We start from the raw sequence: 16,562 nt of genomic DNA, 5'->3' as shown, positions 1-16,562 counted from the left end.
CCGCGCAGCCCCGCGACATGGCCGCCGCCGTGCGTCGCAGCCAATCGGCGCCCGGGCAGCGCGCCGCTATTTGCATACCGAGATGCTATTGGTGGTTACGGGGCCGGGGGAGGGGAGGGGAGGGGAGGAGGGAGGGATGGAGGAGGGAGGGGGCCGCGGCATGGCGGCGGGCTGCGTGTGAGGGGCGGTGTCGGCACCCGCCCAGGCAGCGTTCAGTGAGGCCGTGCTGGCGCTGCCCGTCGTGTTAAAGGCCAAAAGTCCGTGGGTGGTGTCTCCGAAGGCTTGGGATGTATAAATATAACCGCTTCTCCTTGCTCACGGCGTGGGGATGCAATAGGAGATGCAAAGACGTGTGAAAGCCAAGCTGCGTGTGTGGAAAGCACAGCCCCGTGAGCTGCCCCGGCAGCCTTGTGGTCCCCAAGCTCTTTGGTGCCTCACAAAGCACACAGGATGTCCCCCAAAGCACTATAAAGTTACTCCCCTGTACCTGGGGGTGCTCCCAGCTGCTCACATCTCTCGGATTCTCCCTCGCAGCAGCTACCTGTCCCGCTGGAGCGCTGCCTCAGCCTCCCCTCTCCCCTTCGGTACCTCCTTTCATAAAACTTGCCCCGTGGGATGCTGCTCCCGACCTCCCATTTCAGTCAAGGTCTGACAATGGAGTCAAAGGTTACTGGAAAGATGTGACAGAATATCATAGAATCGTAGAATATCTGGAGTTGGAAGGGACCCATAAGGAGCATCAAGTCCAACTCCCGGCACCGCACAGGTCTACCCAAAAGTTTAGACCATGTGACTAAGTGCACAGTCCAATCGCTTCTTAAATTCAGACAGGCTTGGCGCAGTGACTATGTCCCTGGGGAGCCTGTTCCAGTGTGCAACCACCCTCTCGGTGAAGAACCCCCTCCTGATGTCCAGCCTAAACCTCCCCTGCCTCAGCTTGACAACATTCCCGTGGGTCCTATCACTGGTGATTACAGAGAACAGGTCAGCTGCCTCTCCACTCTCCCTCGTGAGGAAGCTGTAGACTGCGATGAGGTCCCCCCTCAGCCTCCTCTTCTCCAGGCTGAACAGGCCCAGTGCCCTCAGCCACTCCTCATGGGTCTTTCCCTCTAGGCTCCAGTGTCTCGTCGCCCAGTCTGTACATGTAGTCAGGGTTGTCCCATCCCAGGTGCAGGACCCGGCACTTGCTTTTGTTAAACTTCATGTGGTTGGTGATTGCCCAGCTCTTCAATCTGTCCAGGTCTCTCTGCAAGGCCTTTCAGAGTCCACAGAGTCTGTTGAGCCTCTTGCAGAGCCTCAACAGAGTCCACAACTCCTCCAAGTTTGGTGTTGTCAGCAAATTTGCTCAAAACACCTTCTAGTCCTGCATCCAAATCACTTATAAAAACATTGAAGAGGACTGGCCCTAAAATGGAGCCTTGAGGGACCCCAATAGTGACCATCCACCAGCCTGATGTGGCCCCATTTACCACAACCCTTTGAGCTCTGCCCGTCAGCCAATTGCTCACCCATCGTATGATGTTTTTGTTTAGCTGTATGCTGGACATTTTGTCCAGTAGGATCCTATGGGAAACCGTGTCAAAAGCCTTGCTGAAGTCCAAAAAGATTACATCAGCTGGTTTCCCTTGATCGACTAGATGGGTGATCTTGTCATAAAAGGAAGTCAAATTTGTTAGGCAGGACCTACCCCTCATGAACCCATGTTGGCTACATCACTGATAGCACTGTCTCCCAGGTGTGCTTCAATAACTTCAAGAATCATCTTCTCCATTCTTTACCACACACTGACATGAGACTGACAGACCTGTATTTGCTAGGGTCTTCTTTCTTACCCTTCTTGACAATTGGCACATTTGCCAGCTTCCAGTCTACTGAGACCTCTCCAGATTCCCAAGATCATTGAAAAAACAATGGAGAGAGGTCCCATGATGACATCAGCCAGCTCTCTAAGCACCCTGGGATGAATCCCATCCAGACCCATTGACTTGTGTGGATCCAGGTGGAGCAGCAAATCCCGCACACGTTCAGGGTTGGTTGGGAGTTTGTCATTCCCACCGTCATGGTCCTCCCGCTCAGGGCACCCAGGGTCCCGAAGGCCACCTTCAGCGTTGAAGACAGAGGCAAAGAAGGCATTAAACGTCTCTGCCTTGCCTATGTCATTGTTTGTGAGGAGACCTTCCCCATCAAGTAGTGGACCTATGTTTTCTTTGGTTCTCCTTTTTCGTCTCCCACAGACATGGCCAGCTTCAACTCTAGTTCGGCTTTGGCCACATTAATTTTCTCCCTACAAACACAAACAGCATCCCTGTATTCCTTCCTCGTAGCCTGACCCTACTTCCAGCAGCTGTACACTTTATTTTTTCTCCTAAGCTCCAGTAGAAGATCCCTGGTCAGCCAGGCTGGCCTTCTGCCCCACCTGCCTGCCTTCCGCTATTCTGGAATTGCCTGATCCTGTGCTGTTAGGAGGCAGTGCTTAAAGATTGACCTTGCTGACTAGTTCCTGAGCAGCCTGAAGTCTGCTTTCCCCATACCCAGGGCTGAAGTTTTGGTGGCAGTTTTCCTCCTGTCGCCATAAATTCCAAACTCAAAACACTTCATGGTCACTGTGACCGAGATGGCCGCCAGTTGCCACATCTTCCTATTTTACTCCTAACTGTGCATCTGAGCTCTTGACAAGAGTTTGGGATTCTGCGCGCCATGCCCAGCAGTGCTATGACAAGAACAGAATTCCCTTCACACCTCAGAGCTTTGCAAATGCCTCTTAATTTGTTCCCTATTTGCTTTAATTCTATTATTGGCCCTGTACATTTCTTCAAAGTGCAGGAACTGAACGATGATAATACTGCAAACTGATATAAAATAGCCCAGGGAAATGATGGGAAGCAGCACAGCGTGTCAGCGTAAGCCTTAGGTTTTGGCTCCATCAAAGTGCTTTCCTGCCCTCTTCGGGACTTTCTGGGTAATGACACTGAAGAAACATTCACAACTGAATTCAAACAGCAGCGTGCCTTCATTAGAAAATAACATACACATTTGCCACAGTATATTGTGACTTTTAAAAGGACGACTGTCATGACTCAGCTCAGCAAGGAACACTAAGCCATGAGAAAAAATAATAAGGGGATGGATATAAAGGTAAACAAGGGGAGGTCCTGCAAGGTAGGCACAGTAAGGACAGAACGGCCACTCTGATGCACGATCCTCCTGACATTCCCATGTGCTCTGAAAGCAATTGTTAACTTTGTGAGATCTTGCAAAGCTGAAACACTGTCAAACCTCGACCTATGACCATCACGTAGAACTTTAGTTAGAAATAGAAATTTAGTATTGTTCTCACCAAAGGAAATCAAAATTAGGATAACTTACTATTTGCCTGTGGAAGAACCGAATGTGTCTTCATTTGAAAAGGTATTTCCTAAAACAGGTGTCTTGACTTTTACTGCCCAGTGCTGAGGACAGGTGCTCTCTGCCATCCCTTGTTCTTAAACAGGAATATTTATACCCTATTTATCTAAGTTTTATCATGTATTTGCCTTCTCGACATTACAGTGTGTTTTCCATCTTTTAAAGATCATAATTTAACTGCAGATTGCTGCTGCCAAGTTTTGCTGTTATACCTTTGCATTAACCGCCATTTTCAGAAAACCACGTAAGTAATGAAGGAAATAAAGGGGTTGATCCTGCAAAATGTGGATTTTAGTAGTCACAAAACAACACTTTAAAATTAATAATTTTTTAAATAAAAATATTCCCCCTTCATTCCTCCCCACCACCCCTCCAAAAAAAAACAAAACAAAAAAAAAAAGAGGCTATCACCTGAAATCACCTGTACTGCTTTGCAATACATATTCAGGCTGTCTGGTGGAAAAAAAGAATTTATGTTTGCTACTTAAATCAGAAGCAGCAGAACCACTTCACTGAAAATCATAAAAGAGAGAATTAACTTCCAGGGTATTTAGTAACTCTTCTAAACTATACATGGGGAGGGTTTAGATTAGATATAATGAAGAAATCCATCATGATGAGGGTTGTGAGGACCTGGAGCACACTGTTAAACTGAACGTATTGACAATAAGCAAAGGACAGTATTTGTTCAAAAACTTTTATTTACTATAAAGACAAAAACACCAAAATAGGTACAAATTATACTATATAAAATTGGTTCAATGGGGTAAAAACTTTTAATTAAAATATCTTGATATATTTAAAATAACAAAGGATATAATGAAGCCAAATTTCTTAACCCAGAGATTTCTGTAAAATTTGCTTGCACAGTAAGGTGCTAATAGAAGTTAGCCCTTAAGCCCTGGAAATCTTAGGAATCAGTCACATAGCAAATATAATTTCATTGTGAAAGTGAACTTTGGTAGAAGAAACTCTATAGGACACCTGAGGTAGTAGAAACTGGAATAAACAGCAGTAGACGTTATTTACAACTTAAGTACCAAATAACATTAAGAACACAAAAAATAATTACACAATACAATTTTCAGTCCAGCTTTGATCCAAAGAAAATAAGAATATTACATCACATCTGCATTTTAAAAACACCACAATTACCAGCAAGCTGAGGGAAACGCAAACAAACTCAAACAAAATGCATTTGGACATCTAGAGGCAGTTTGAGTTTGAAATGTGGTAGGCATGGTGATCTACAAAGTAATACTGATTAGCTGAGGTTCATCAGTTTATACAGTTTAAATTTCTGCCAGAAACAGTATTAATCTGACAACTGATCTTCCAGTACATGAATTGGCAAGAGTGCATCCTTTAAAGCTTGCACATAAGAAAGACATGGAAACAATCTTATTAGAATGAGAAATTCTAAAGTGGTCAAAAAAAAAGTCAAGTACAAAACAGTTAGAGCTACCAAACTTCACATTTCGGTATTATCTTTTTAACTCTTCAAAGTCCGCCAATCTGCCAAGACAAAGGAATGTAAAATTTCCAAAAGAAACACATTCACAACTAATGACACTGCTTTTTTTTTTTGTATTAGTATGAGCACTATCATTACTGTAAACTTATCTTTAAGATGTTTTACTTCCAATTTGTATTGTACATTTTTAAACGTACTATAGCTTATTAAGTTTGTCCTGAGTCTTTGAGAATAACCAATTCTATTTCAGTCCCACAACTCAACTGGCTTCTGAAGAGTTAAAACACAAACAGTATTTTTATCAAATGGATTAAACACAATCAGTATATGATTTAAAAATATCCCCATTAAAAAAAGCAAAAGAAAAGCTGCCATTTTCCTTCAGAATTACATGCATCAGAATCTAAAAACCTGCGTTTAGAATCATTTTAAAAACATGTTTTAAAAACACACCTGCTAAAAACAAAAGTTTTGCACTATAGGTGAAGCTTTACTTCACATTTTATCTTGCTTTTCAAGTCCAAGTTTGTTTCTTGTTAAAATAAATACCTTTCTTATGGTAATTTTTTTTTTAAACATTTAGAAATTAACTTATCACTAACAGCTACAGTAAATAGATGATGTATGGCAGAAGGAAAACAGCAGGTAAAACTTATTATCAGTAACGTATGCGGCCTCAGTTTTGCTACAGAAAGAATGAGATTTACTCATAGTTGGCACCTGCTCCCACAGAAGTACAGGACAAAGTCTCCCATAAACTTCAGTGTGAACTGGGTTTGAGGCCTTTGACTTGTAGTTTCTCTACTTAATTTGCCAGAATAGATTGTACGAAAAGCTATATGAAAAGAAGGCTCAACAACTTTTTGCGTGATTCAGGCTCTGAATTGTTTTACGCAGAACATTTTTTTTTTTATAGTAAACTATACTATGAGAGCCTGAAACACTGACTTGTTGAAGGTGGCATTTTATTTCATTTCGTATTTCCAGCAAATCTGTTTTTAAAACTTGTGTCAGCAAGATATTAATTGACACAGTTTGTTTGCATCTTTTTCTAAAGACTATTTTAAAAGATCACCTTTCCCTGAAAGTTAAAAATACAATGAAAGCACAAAACTTTAATTTCAAAAGAAATTACACAGCCAGCAGTAAATGCACAGTGAACCTCAACTGCCTGCTCTTACTTTAAGGAAGGCAATTTTTTCTTTTTTTTTTTTTTTTTTTTTTTTTTTAAGTATCCATCAACATTTGGATTTCTTACACAGAGAACTTCGTATAATCAAAAGGGACAGATACATAACTTCCTTTTAACCAGTGCTGAAAACTGACTGTAATTGCAGAATCCTCTGCTTACATGTACATGATGTAAGATGGAGCAGTGATTGCTATATTAAAATAGATCCTGAGCCCCTCAGCCTCTAATATTGCTGAAAAAGTGCTCCAAATAAAATAAAAATCACTTATCTGCTAAATAATCATGCAGACTTAAAGCAAAATGCTTTTGTGTTGACACAGAGCCAGATGTTTGAAAAGGCACAGTTTAAAAATCTCTAAACAAGTTGTGAAATGATGCATACTAAGCTTAGGTAAAGATCTCGATTTGTCAATCACATACTTAGGTAGGGTCCTCCACTGGCCTTAAGTCCTTGATGTATCTGTCATTAAGGCCATCAGAATAACACAAGCTGCTGTGCTTAACTGCACTGAAAGACAGTTATTACATATTCAGTAGCATCTTCTTCAGTGTATCAGCCTTACACATAACTAACTACCATGTAGTACGGAAGACTGGGTGTTTCAGCAGCTCTCTCGATGGGGGTCTGTCCTGAGGTTGAAGTTCTAAACACCGAAGAGTCACATCCCTCAAACCAGGAGACAGATGTGAAGGGATTGATGGAGCAGTAGTTGCACTAGCAATCTGAACAAAGAGAAAAAAAATTAGAAGTCAGTGACTCTTAAGCCCACTCTTCTACCCCAAAATCCTTCAACAAGCTGATAATTTTCAGCTGACAAATTATACTGCATATTTTTAATGCGTAGTTTTAATACGCTTAGCACATTTCCCACTACAGTTTGAGAATTACATTAATTTCTTCCATATTATAAAATGGGTCTTAAGTTCCCTTTATGCCTCTTTCCCCACTAATGTATGCTCACTTGCTTTTCACAGAGCTTCTCTATTTGCACTTTTCTCTCATTTTTCTTCTTGCAGCAAAATTCTTTACTGAACAACTGCAGGACAAGCCATAAGAAAAAGCTTCTATGTCAAAACTTGCGGGTATTCTTTAGTCTACTACTTGCCATTGGTGTTAACTGCCATGATGGAAGAAAGCACGGACGTAGCTTGGCATATCGCCATGCAACATTGCTCAGTTAAATCTAGATATGCTCTCTTGCTTTCTCTTTACTGTGTTTCTGCTAACACCCCACAAGACAATCCTTTTCAGATGGAAGATTACTCCCCAGATTCGTTTTCAACTTCACTAGGCAAGATGATTGAGAACACTAGGGTCACACCACCAGATTCACACAGACATCAAATCATAAGACAATTATGTTTTTTATTTGAATACTACTGTGCTAATTTTTTGTGGAAATACTTTCTTCAGTCATGCTAGTAAATACTATAATCACTTTCTTTACCCATAGCAGTATTTTCTTCATTCATGCCTACAGTTCAACTAGATTTTTAGAATTAAATATCTCTAATTAATTTTAGTAAGAAGCATGAATGCTGAAATTGATGACCTAGAAAAGGGAGTGACAATATTTATATACAGCATGGCATAATGATAGATAATCTTTCAGTGAAATCTGGTTGTGGAACATCAGGTTTTACCAAAGGAAATTCCCCACTATGAAATATGAATACACAGAAATGTTTTATGGTGGAAACACCTTTCTTTTGCTCCCATATTTTACAGAGCTGTATGAAAGTTCAGAACCTTGACTAGAGGAAGATGATTTGATCAACTCTATTCCCAATTTCTTTTTTGGCCTGTTACATTCTGTATCTCAGAACAGAGCTTTTTCTGCATATTAAAAAGGGCCATTGCAACAACTCCTACTACCTGTATGCTTTTCTAAGATTCACACTGCTATATACATGAAACTGGTTGGTGTCTTTTGAAGCATAGTTGTAGCAACAAATACCTCACCTTAAATATTAGAGCAAGATGATTGGAGTGTTTCTCTGCATTCCAGGGAGGTTTAGCACAAGCCATTTCTATAACAACACATCCAACACTCCACACATCGCAGCTCCTACCATACTGCTGACCTCTCAGAACCTGAACAGATAGACAAAACAAAGCTCAGATTATCCACTTCAAAGTCTCTTAACTCTAAGTACGATAAATTCTGTCCAAAAAAAAAATCAAGTGCATTCTGATCAACATTTCTGGTTAACAGAGTGATCAGTGATATAAATGCCACTAGACGGCCATATAGGAGAGCCACTGAAGTGCCTGATCAAGGGACAAACCAAATAATCTTGCACTCTTTTGACCAAATAGTCACTTGGGCTTTCTTAACAATAGTCATGATGTATCTTGCAAAAATCTAAATATATCAACTTTGACAATAATAAAGAAATGTCATTATTTCTATGTTGGTATCACTCCTATTCTTTGGAACAACTAAATTTAATATACATTAGAAGCATTTATAGCAGTCTCCTGTTATTTAGCTGTATGAATTAGCTTACAGAGTTCAAACAATTTTTCAAGTAACTTCCAAAACTGCTTTCTTACCTCCGGTGCCATAAATGCAATAGTTCCCAACAACTGTCCCTGAAACTCCCCAGCACCAGTTCCTTTTGATGCCAACCTGGCTGCAGCTCCAAAATCAGCAATTCTTAATCTATGACCTGTGCTGTCAATTAGCAAATTGGCACCTGTCAACAGCATAATAAAAATACTGCTATTGGGTTTCTATTAAAGGCAAATGGATGAACAGACAATTTTCCTCCCTCCATTTCAAAACCGTATGTTCACATTCCCACCCCCACTATCAATGAAATCTAAAAAGTCAAGGACTAGTCCAATAACGTCACCTTTTTGTTATGCCCAAAGGATACCGCACATAGGTTTAAGCCATCTGAGAGATTTAGAGAAGCAATCAAACTTTCAAAATAGGGCAAACACAGGATTCTGGAACAATGCTTGGAGCTCTACCAATAAAAGAAATGGTGATCTAAAACCCTGGAGGTTTTCATTGCCTGCAGCTCCCTGTGAAATTTAAACTTATTTCATCCTTTAGTAGCTTTTAAGAATACTTTTTTTCTTTAAAAAGAATGTTTTAAAAAGAATTACATAGCAAATGAAAGTTTTCCAATTTTAAGGAGAAATATTAAAAGACAAGAGTTTGCCATTTTTAGTTAGGTTGATACTTATCTGGATCTCTCTCTTGTTTGTGGACAGATATAGTGATATTAAAGGCAGAAGTTTAATAATGCTTGAACTTCCCAGTAAAGTCCAAATTTTGTTTTTGTCAAACAGCACAACTGCGTTTACGTTTGATCAGGATAAAGGAAGAAATCACAATATTGCTATACAGTAGAAAGCTGACCTCTTTGTTTTGTCTTGTTCAGATTTAGTTATCACTTCACAGTAAGTATTTACACAAATTTAATTAATTAACATTTAAAGCTGTATGGTGACTTTATATTTCAATTTAGCAATACAGAAAACAAATTCTTCTATACCACTGGCACAAGTAGGAAATATCCCCAAGCATGCTATGAATGTTTTGATTAATTTATGTAGAACAAAGGTTCTTAAACTGATCAGACATACTCAACAGATACCACTCTAGAGATGGTATCCAAGAGAAGCAACAACTCTCTAGCCACAATAGATGCTGCTTTCCAAATATTAATTTTTAGGAGACCTTCTAAATAATTCTTACCTTTAACATCTCTGTGGATTATCTGATTCTCGTGGAGATAAGAAAGGCCACGTAACAGTTGTTCTGTGTAATTAATAATAACTGATTCTTTGAAAGCTCCATATTTACTTAACAAATGAGCAACTGATCCCCCTAGAAGATCAAAACAGAATTTATCAACACTCGTATTTCGTATTAGTGGAAGGCAGCACCACCTCCTAAAATAGCAGTTCTCTAGGTAAACAGAAATATAGTTGATTACTAAATTACTTTCTGCCAGGAACCGTGCATATTATAATGACATAGATGTTTATGCTTCCTAAAAACATCAACCTTCCTTACAATACAACAAACAAACACTTTAACGTACTGGTATATAGATCCTCAAGGATCTGGATTTTACACTGTGCTTATCAAAGTACATTAATATATCTTGGGTTTGAGTGATGTAAAGACATCTCCTAACATTTTATTACCTAAGTAATATAATTTCAGAGAAATAAAGAAAAAAAGATTTTCTGCATTACCGATTGTAAAAACACATAACTTAGCTTTGTTTGTTAGCACCCAGGTGTTACCAAGTAGTTTCTGCTACAGACCATGAAGTGCAATGCTTTCGTGCATAGGAAACATGCAATAGAATGTATAAACCACTAAATCTAGTCTTGGTAACTAGATCACAACAACATAAAATCCCATTTAAAAATTTACTAAATTTAGTAAATTTAATTTGTTATTAAATTAGTATATTTACTAAATATTTAATTTACTGAATTACAACTGAATAGATTTTGAACTACTTTTTTCTTTTTCCTTGAAGCATCCTACTTACTGTATATTATTAGAAATTTACTTTAAGTTTTCAAATGCCTTTGTGTGTCTTCTGACACAGTTTTTATGAAAATGCTTGCGACACAAAAAAGTTAGTTATTGCAAAATTTCTAGCAAAGTTATTTTAAATAATTGTTTAAACTTATTTAAATTATTAAATTATTTAAACAGAGCTACACAGAAAATTCTGGAAACATATAAAGCTGAAGGTGTCTGTCTCAGTTTGGCTCCTTCTTTAGATGCAAAATATGACTAAAGTACTAAAATTTCTGTTCAAGGCTTTCAACTGCACTAGCTGTACAACAAATCAGACATGGAAAATTTCAAGCCAAAAAAGAATCCCAGTAAGAAAACCGCTATGACTGCTCGAACTGTTCTGTAAGCAAGTAAATCTTTAATCAGCACAAATCCGTACATCAGCAATGAAGAGAAGTTTGCAAACTTCAGCAACACAGGGAGTGTTTTGCTGTATATTTTTGCAGAAACTACAGTTCCAAGACAACCGATACTTTAATTTTCTTCCACATGCAGTTGATTACCTGCCATCCATTCAATAAAGAGGTTATAGTTGCTCTTCTCACATGTAGCACCCAACATGCGAATAATATTAGGATGGTTCAGATGACTCATCATACGTATCTCCTCCCTCAGTGCTTCAACTACCTCTTCTTGCTCAGATGATGTATTCCTGACGTACGTCACCTGTTTTGAAATATGATATTCAGATTTACCTTACATAATTATCTGTTCTGTAACTGTGCCCCCTCCCCAAACCCTTTCAGTAGAGCAACAAGAATGGATGGCTTTCTATCTCTGTTCACCATCCAAAAACTTCAATTGTTCTTTTAATCTCAAGTCCCTTCAGCTGAGAATTCATCTCCATGCAAGACAGTCACAGAAAAATAAGACTGATCTTCAGGGGGAGACACTAACAGAATTTCTGGAGTAGAGAACTTTTCCTCTTCACTTTGCTCTGTTTAAACTAGGAAAATAGGGTATCACTTTGGAACCCAGCAATCTGAGCTCCAGTTCTAACTCTGTCACTGATGTGTAAACTTGATAAAAGCAAAAATGCGTTTGAAAAACTATGAAAAAAGACCATATAAAAATATATATTTCAAAATGTATATTAGAAAGTAGAGTATTTTTTACTTTAATAAAAAGTGAAAGAAATAGAAAATATTCTATTAATAACATGAGTATAAAGAGTTTGTATTATGTGTTATTTGAGTATATATGACAGGGAGCAAAAGAACTAGGGAACAGTCTATGAGAGCAGAAGGTTTTTATATAGAATATTCCCCCCCAAAATATTGAAGAACAAGAAGAATACATTGAAGGAACTGACATATTTACCTGTTTTACAGCCATTAATGTCCCCGTTCCTACATCTTGAGCTTGGTAGCAGGAAGAGAAAGCTCCAAGACCAATTTGCTGACCTTTCAGCCATTCTGCATCTTCTCTGTAATGGTGTTTTGCTTTGGTATGTCCAGGCAGGGTTTCTGGTGTCTAAAAGTTAAATTCCAAATCAATTACTTGTTTAGCACACATCTAAAATGTACATTTTCTGGACAGCTATGAAACTTCCAAATTTATATGCCTCTCTTTGCCCGTACAGTTATTTATATCGCATGTTAGACATGTTTCAGATGAGACCAGCACACACGTTTTCCATAGTCCACACATTCCTACAATATCTAGTAAGAGTGCTTCCTCTGTGTTAGTGACCAAAGGTGAAAGGCAAGATACAAAGTCGCAAATAGGAGCAGGGCTTTTTTGTATTTCTGAACTCATTTCTAGTCAGGTTTTTACTTATCATCTACTTTAAAGAACCAAAATCATGTTTTCTATTTAATTTACTCCTGGCAATTTGTGCTTCACATGTTGTTATCTCATGCAAATGATTGCCAAAAAAATGTAAGATTTCTTTCTTCTTTCCAGCAGCACTACCAATTCTGCCACCTTTCCTAGACAAGTAGCCTCAAAAGCTTCCAGCACCTCTCTTATTCCATCAAGTCAATACACTCAATCATTTTGGTGAACTTTCATAAAACACTCCTTTCTCTATTCTTATTTCTTGTGCTTCTGTTCACTTGCAATCATTGTTTTTCTGGCTTCTAAATATCTTGCAGCTTCTGCCTCAACATGTGCTGACAGCATGATCTCTTCCTACTCCTCTTTTTCTTACAGAAACTGATTTAGTATTACAATTGTCACAGTAAGTCAGCACTAAGACCTAGTTCAGTTCTACTCCTTCCTGAAAACTTTCTCATATTCTACTCCCTCGCTTTTACACTTCCTTATTTGCTTTTTTTTTTTTTAAATGTTGGCACATTAAATGTCTCTCTTCCAAACACCTTCTCTAAACTTGTTAATAACCACAGAAGGTTTCTATTTGCACACTCAACGTGCATACCGAGGGTGTATGTTTATATCCCGGCTTCTAGGAGAAGATACTGAGTTTGTGTTTCTGTAACTGAAAACACAGCAACACTGCTTTAAATTCAATGAATCTCAATTTAGACATTTATGCTAAATTTCTATGTGTATACTTACATCCTGCTGAATAATTATGATATCTTCACCATTTTCAACCTGTAGTTGGGGAATTATTGGCAGAGCATCTTGAGATGCTGACATTGCCATAGCAATAGCTAAAGCTTCCTCTTCTTCAGCTTCCATCTTTTCCTTGCATTTTTGATTATGATTTACATCATCTTTGTACGTATCATCATTTTCCGCCCGCTCAGGAGAAAGAACTGCAACTTCGGACTTGAACGTAACTGTGCCATCACTTGTTGGCATGGAAGCCTCGAGTAGGTCCTCAATACTGGAGTTAAGCTCTGCATTAACATCCAACCGACACTTCTCATCTACCGGTGTGAACACCGTCTCTTCACTTGGAATAACTGCACTGCTATTACTACTATTGCCGTCACACTGTGAAATATCATTCAGGTCAAGCGTCATACCATTTTTTGAAGTTTCCCCCTGCTTGTTCATATCACATGGAGTGGGTCGTGATGGCTTTGGCCTGTGTATGTGACTGGATGGCAATGGCCTGGCTTGGGTGAAAACTGGAGAAAGTTTCTCTGCTTCTTTATTTTCAGAACAGTTTCTCTGAAACTGGAGAGAGAGTTTCCGCTGTGTTTGAGGAGAAGGTGAGGGGATTTTGCAGGGAACGAATCCCTGAGGTCTGAGTTTAGAGACATCTGTTACAGTGCCAGCTGGTACAGATGGGTTTGAAGGAGAGAGAAGTGTTGGGAATAGTGACTGGGAATGATTGGCTGAGGAAGAAGAGTTCAAACACTGACTGTGGGGTTTTCCTTTTGTTTGAACAGCTGGCTTTGGTTGCTCAGTGGTTACTGATGAAACAGGAAGTCCCACAGCAAGGCCAGCCAGTGTCTCAGAAATGTCCTCTGGACTGGCACTCACTTTTTTGTCACTTAATCCTTTCCCACTTTTCCCTGATAACTGGACAGTATTGTTAGGCGTATTATTTTCTGTAGCTTCTGGAGAGTTATCTGGTACAGGTAGCTGCAAAAAATCTTCATGTCGACAATCCCCGGACTGCATTTCTTCCATGCCTAGCTGAATAGCTTCTGCAATTTCCATTTCATCTGCTATTGCCATCAAACGTCGACGCATCCTTGCATAATGAGTTGAGCTTGTCACACTCAACATTTCTAAAAGCTTTACAAAAACATGAGGCACTCTTGCCACCATTCTTGCGGCACTCAAAAATACTCTCCGTGACAGTTTACCAACCATTGAGTGGGAATTGTCAATTGACTGCAAGGCGAAATTTAAGAGGGAGAGAAGTTTCTTATACCTGACAAGAAAAAAAGATAGTGTTTTATACAATGATACGCTCTAGTTAACTTGTGCTAAGAAAGCCATTTCAAGACAAAGTATTTACCTATCAGTTCTGCTGTAGCAAAAAGACTTACTGCTGCACTAATGCTTCAGAATTACTTAACAGATGAGAAATTTACAAATGGCAACCATTTGCTCTGAAGTTGGTTCACTTTTTCCTGTAATATATATTATTTGTCTACAGGAATTAAACCTGCCATTTTTTTTTGAGAGATCACCAACAATATGCTCAACTACAAAGAGTAATAGTCAAATAGTGTAAGCACGTACCTGTCTACTACAGTATCGGCCTGTAAAACATCTCCACAGACAATGTGAGGATAAAATTCACCAGGAAATTCCAACAGAAGTCTGTCTATCAGACAAAGTCGTCCCAGTAGCGCTTGCCAGTTGCTAGATTCAGTTTGTGTTCCAAGAATACAATTTAAGACATAATCAACACCACCAATACCAATGGACCCTAAAAAAAAAGTAGTTAAAAATAAGGATTAGATATATACTTTCACTGTTTAAATTCCATAGGGATCAGAACCATGTCACACAGAAATACACCTGTGCCCATCTCTAACTCCATCTCTCTATGGGGTACTAACCCCATCTCTAAACTCCAAAGAGCAACGCTGTTGCTGTTTTTGGATAAATTTTGTACTTAATTTAAAACAAGTGTATTTGCTTGTAATTATAATTCATTTATATATGAAGAGCTACTATTACCAGACTTAAGTATTTCTCTCCCAACTGCCAGCTCTCCTGCTTGGCCTTTACACATCTCCAATAGCGTTGAGACTGAAAGTTGACTCGTTCGACTACAAGAAATTAAAAACAAAATTATCTCTTTGAGCTGATGATTTCAAGGGAAAACATTAAAACATTTTACTGACCATTAGCTTGGAACTCTGCTTGGAAATCAACTTCTCATCATTTTATTCCAATCACCTTGTACAATGCTTTACCTTGTAAGCTACCACTAACTGTGAGATTTTTACAAGGGCATTTCCAGAAACTTAGTATCTATCACTAACAAATAAATAAAATAAATAGGAATCAGCTTCCCCATCTCTCAGTACATCCCCATTTCTCAAATTCTTGAGAGAGATACTTTTAGGCAATAATCTCCTTTATTACAGAAATAATTCAACAATGCGTTAGAACTGTCTCTTGTAAAAACAGAACAAGTTCAGGAATCCAACAACAGATTTATTTTACTTTAGGTACTCTATTGCTAGACTATTGTTAGTGGGGGTGGGGCACATCTCCAGCTTGTTTCAGAAGCAACGCGGCTTATTAGGAACTAAAGTGAAAGAGACAAAAATCATGCTGATGGTCTTCTGCATCTAGTACCAAACACAGCTAAAGAAATGCTTGGTCTGGCAGTGCAGACAGGGGGACAGGAGGACAAAGCCTGCTCAAGCCAGAACTGCCAGAAGACATTAGAGATTAGCCATCTTCTATCATTATGCTACGAAGTAAGAACTAACAGTATTATTATATTAACACTTAAGGAAGCAGATCTACAACAGACTTTGCTCAAGTAGGAAGCATGCAAATATATTAAACACATAAAACCTGGTAATTGGTACTTGCTATAGAGTTTCAAAGGGGAGTCAGGATAATTAAACTAAAGCAGTCCAACAGGCTGAAAAGGTTGTTGAAAGGCTGAAGACTGCACCTGACATTTTCTTTCATTTTATGGGAAAAAGTCTTTATGAAAGCAAAGCATCACATAAGATCTGTAAACACTGGAAAAATAGCATCAGATGTGTTCAAAACCCGTATCTTTCAAGACTGAAGTTGTCTGTAGCAACTACTCTTTAACAAAAACATACCATGGTATGTTTATACTTATGATCCATATATACTTTACCACCACCTGTAAATGGTCTTCTAGTTTCACATAAAATAGCAATAAATGAATCTTCGAGGCATTTCAATAACAATAAGCATGATGTTCATGGGACACCATACCTGTTGGCATCTGCACATTTAACTAATATTGTCTCTACAACTGGCTTGAGAAGTCGCTGTAGTTTAGTCCTTTCTGCCAAAGTATGACAAGGAGTATATACCAGCATGGCTCTTAAGGTTTTCTAAG

General features: G+C 38.8%; 1 protein-coding gene across 6 annotated transcripts in view; it reads right to left on the bottom strand.

Annotated features, from left to right (window-relative positions):
- Nucleotides 1-6,071: 6,071 nt before the first annotated feature.
- Nucleotides 6,072-16,562, bottom strand: part of MAP3K1 (mitogen-activated protein kinase kinase kinase 1) — a 56,110-nt gene continuing 45,619 nt past the window's right edge. For all 6 annotated transcript variants that reach the window (XM_082783225.1, XM_082783228.1, XM_082783227.1 and 3 more), the window contains exons 11-20: nucleotides 16,436-16,557; nucleotides 15,185-15,276; nucleotides 14,741-14,930; nucleotides 13,151-14,426; nucleotides 11,951-12,103; nucleotides 11,134-11,296; nucleotides 9,785-9,916; nucleotides 8,629-8,771; nucleotides 8,035-8,166; nucleotides 6,072-6,794 (exon numbers count right to left, since the gene is read on the bottom strand). In XM_082783225.1, the coding sequence (XP_082639351.1) occupies nucleotides 6,645-6,794; nucleotides 8,035-8,166; nucleotides 8,629-8,771; nucleotides 9,785-9,916; nucleotides 11,134-11,296; nucleotides 11,951-12,103; nucleotides 13,151-14,426; nucleotides 14,741-14,930; nucleotides 15,185-15,276; nucleotides 16,436-16,557 (2,553 nt within the window). In that variant the 3' untranslated portion in view covers nucleotides 6,072-6,644. The remainder of the gene's footprint in view (nucleotides 6,795-8,034; nucleotides 8,167-8,628; nucleotides 8,772-9,784; nucleotides 9,917-11,133; nucleotides 11,297-11,950; nucleotides 12,104-13,150; nucleotides 14,427-14,740; nucleotides 14,931-15,184; nucleotides 15,277-16,435; nucleotides 16,558-16,562) is intronic.

The sequence above is a fragment of the Aythya marila genome (genome assembly GCF_965140915.1).
Source record: "Aythya marila genome assembly, chromosome: Z".
Lineage (NCBI taxonomy): Eukaryota > Metazoa > Chordata > Aves > Anseriformes > Anatidae > Aythya > Aythya marila.
This window is presented reverse-complemented; position numbering and strand designations above follow the sequence as displayed.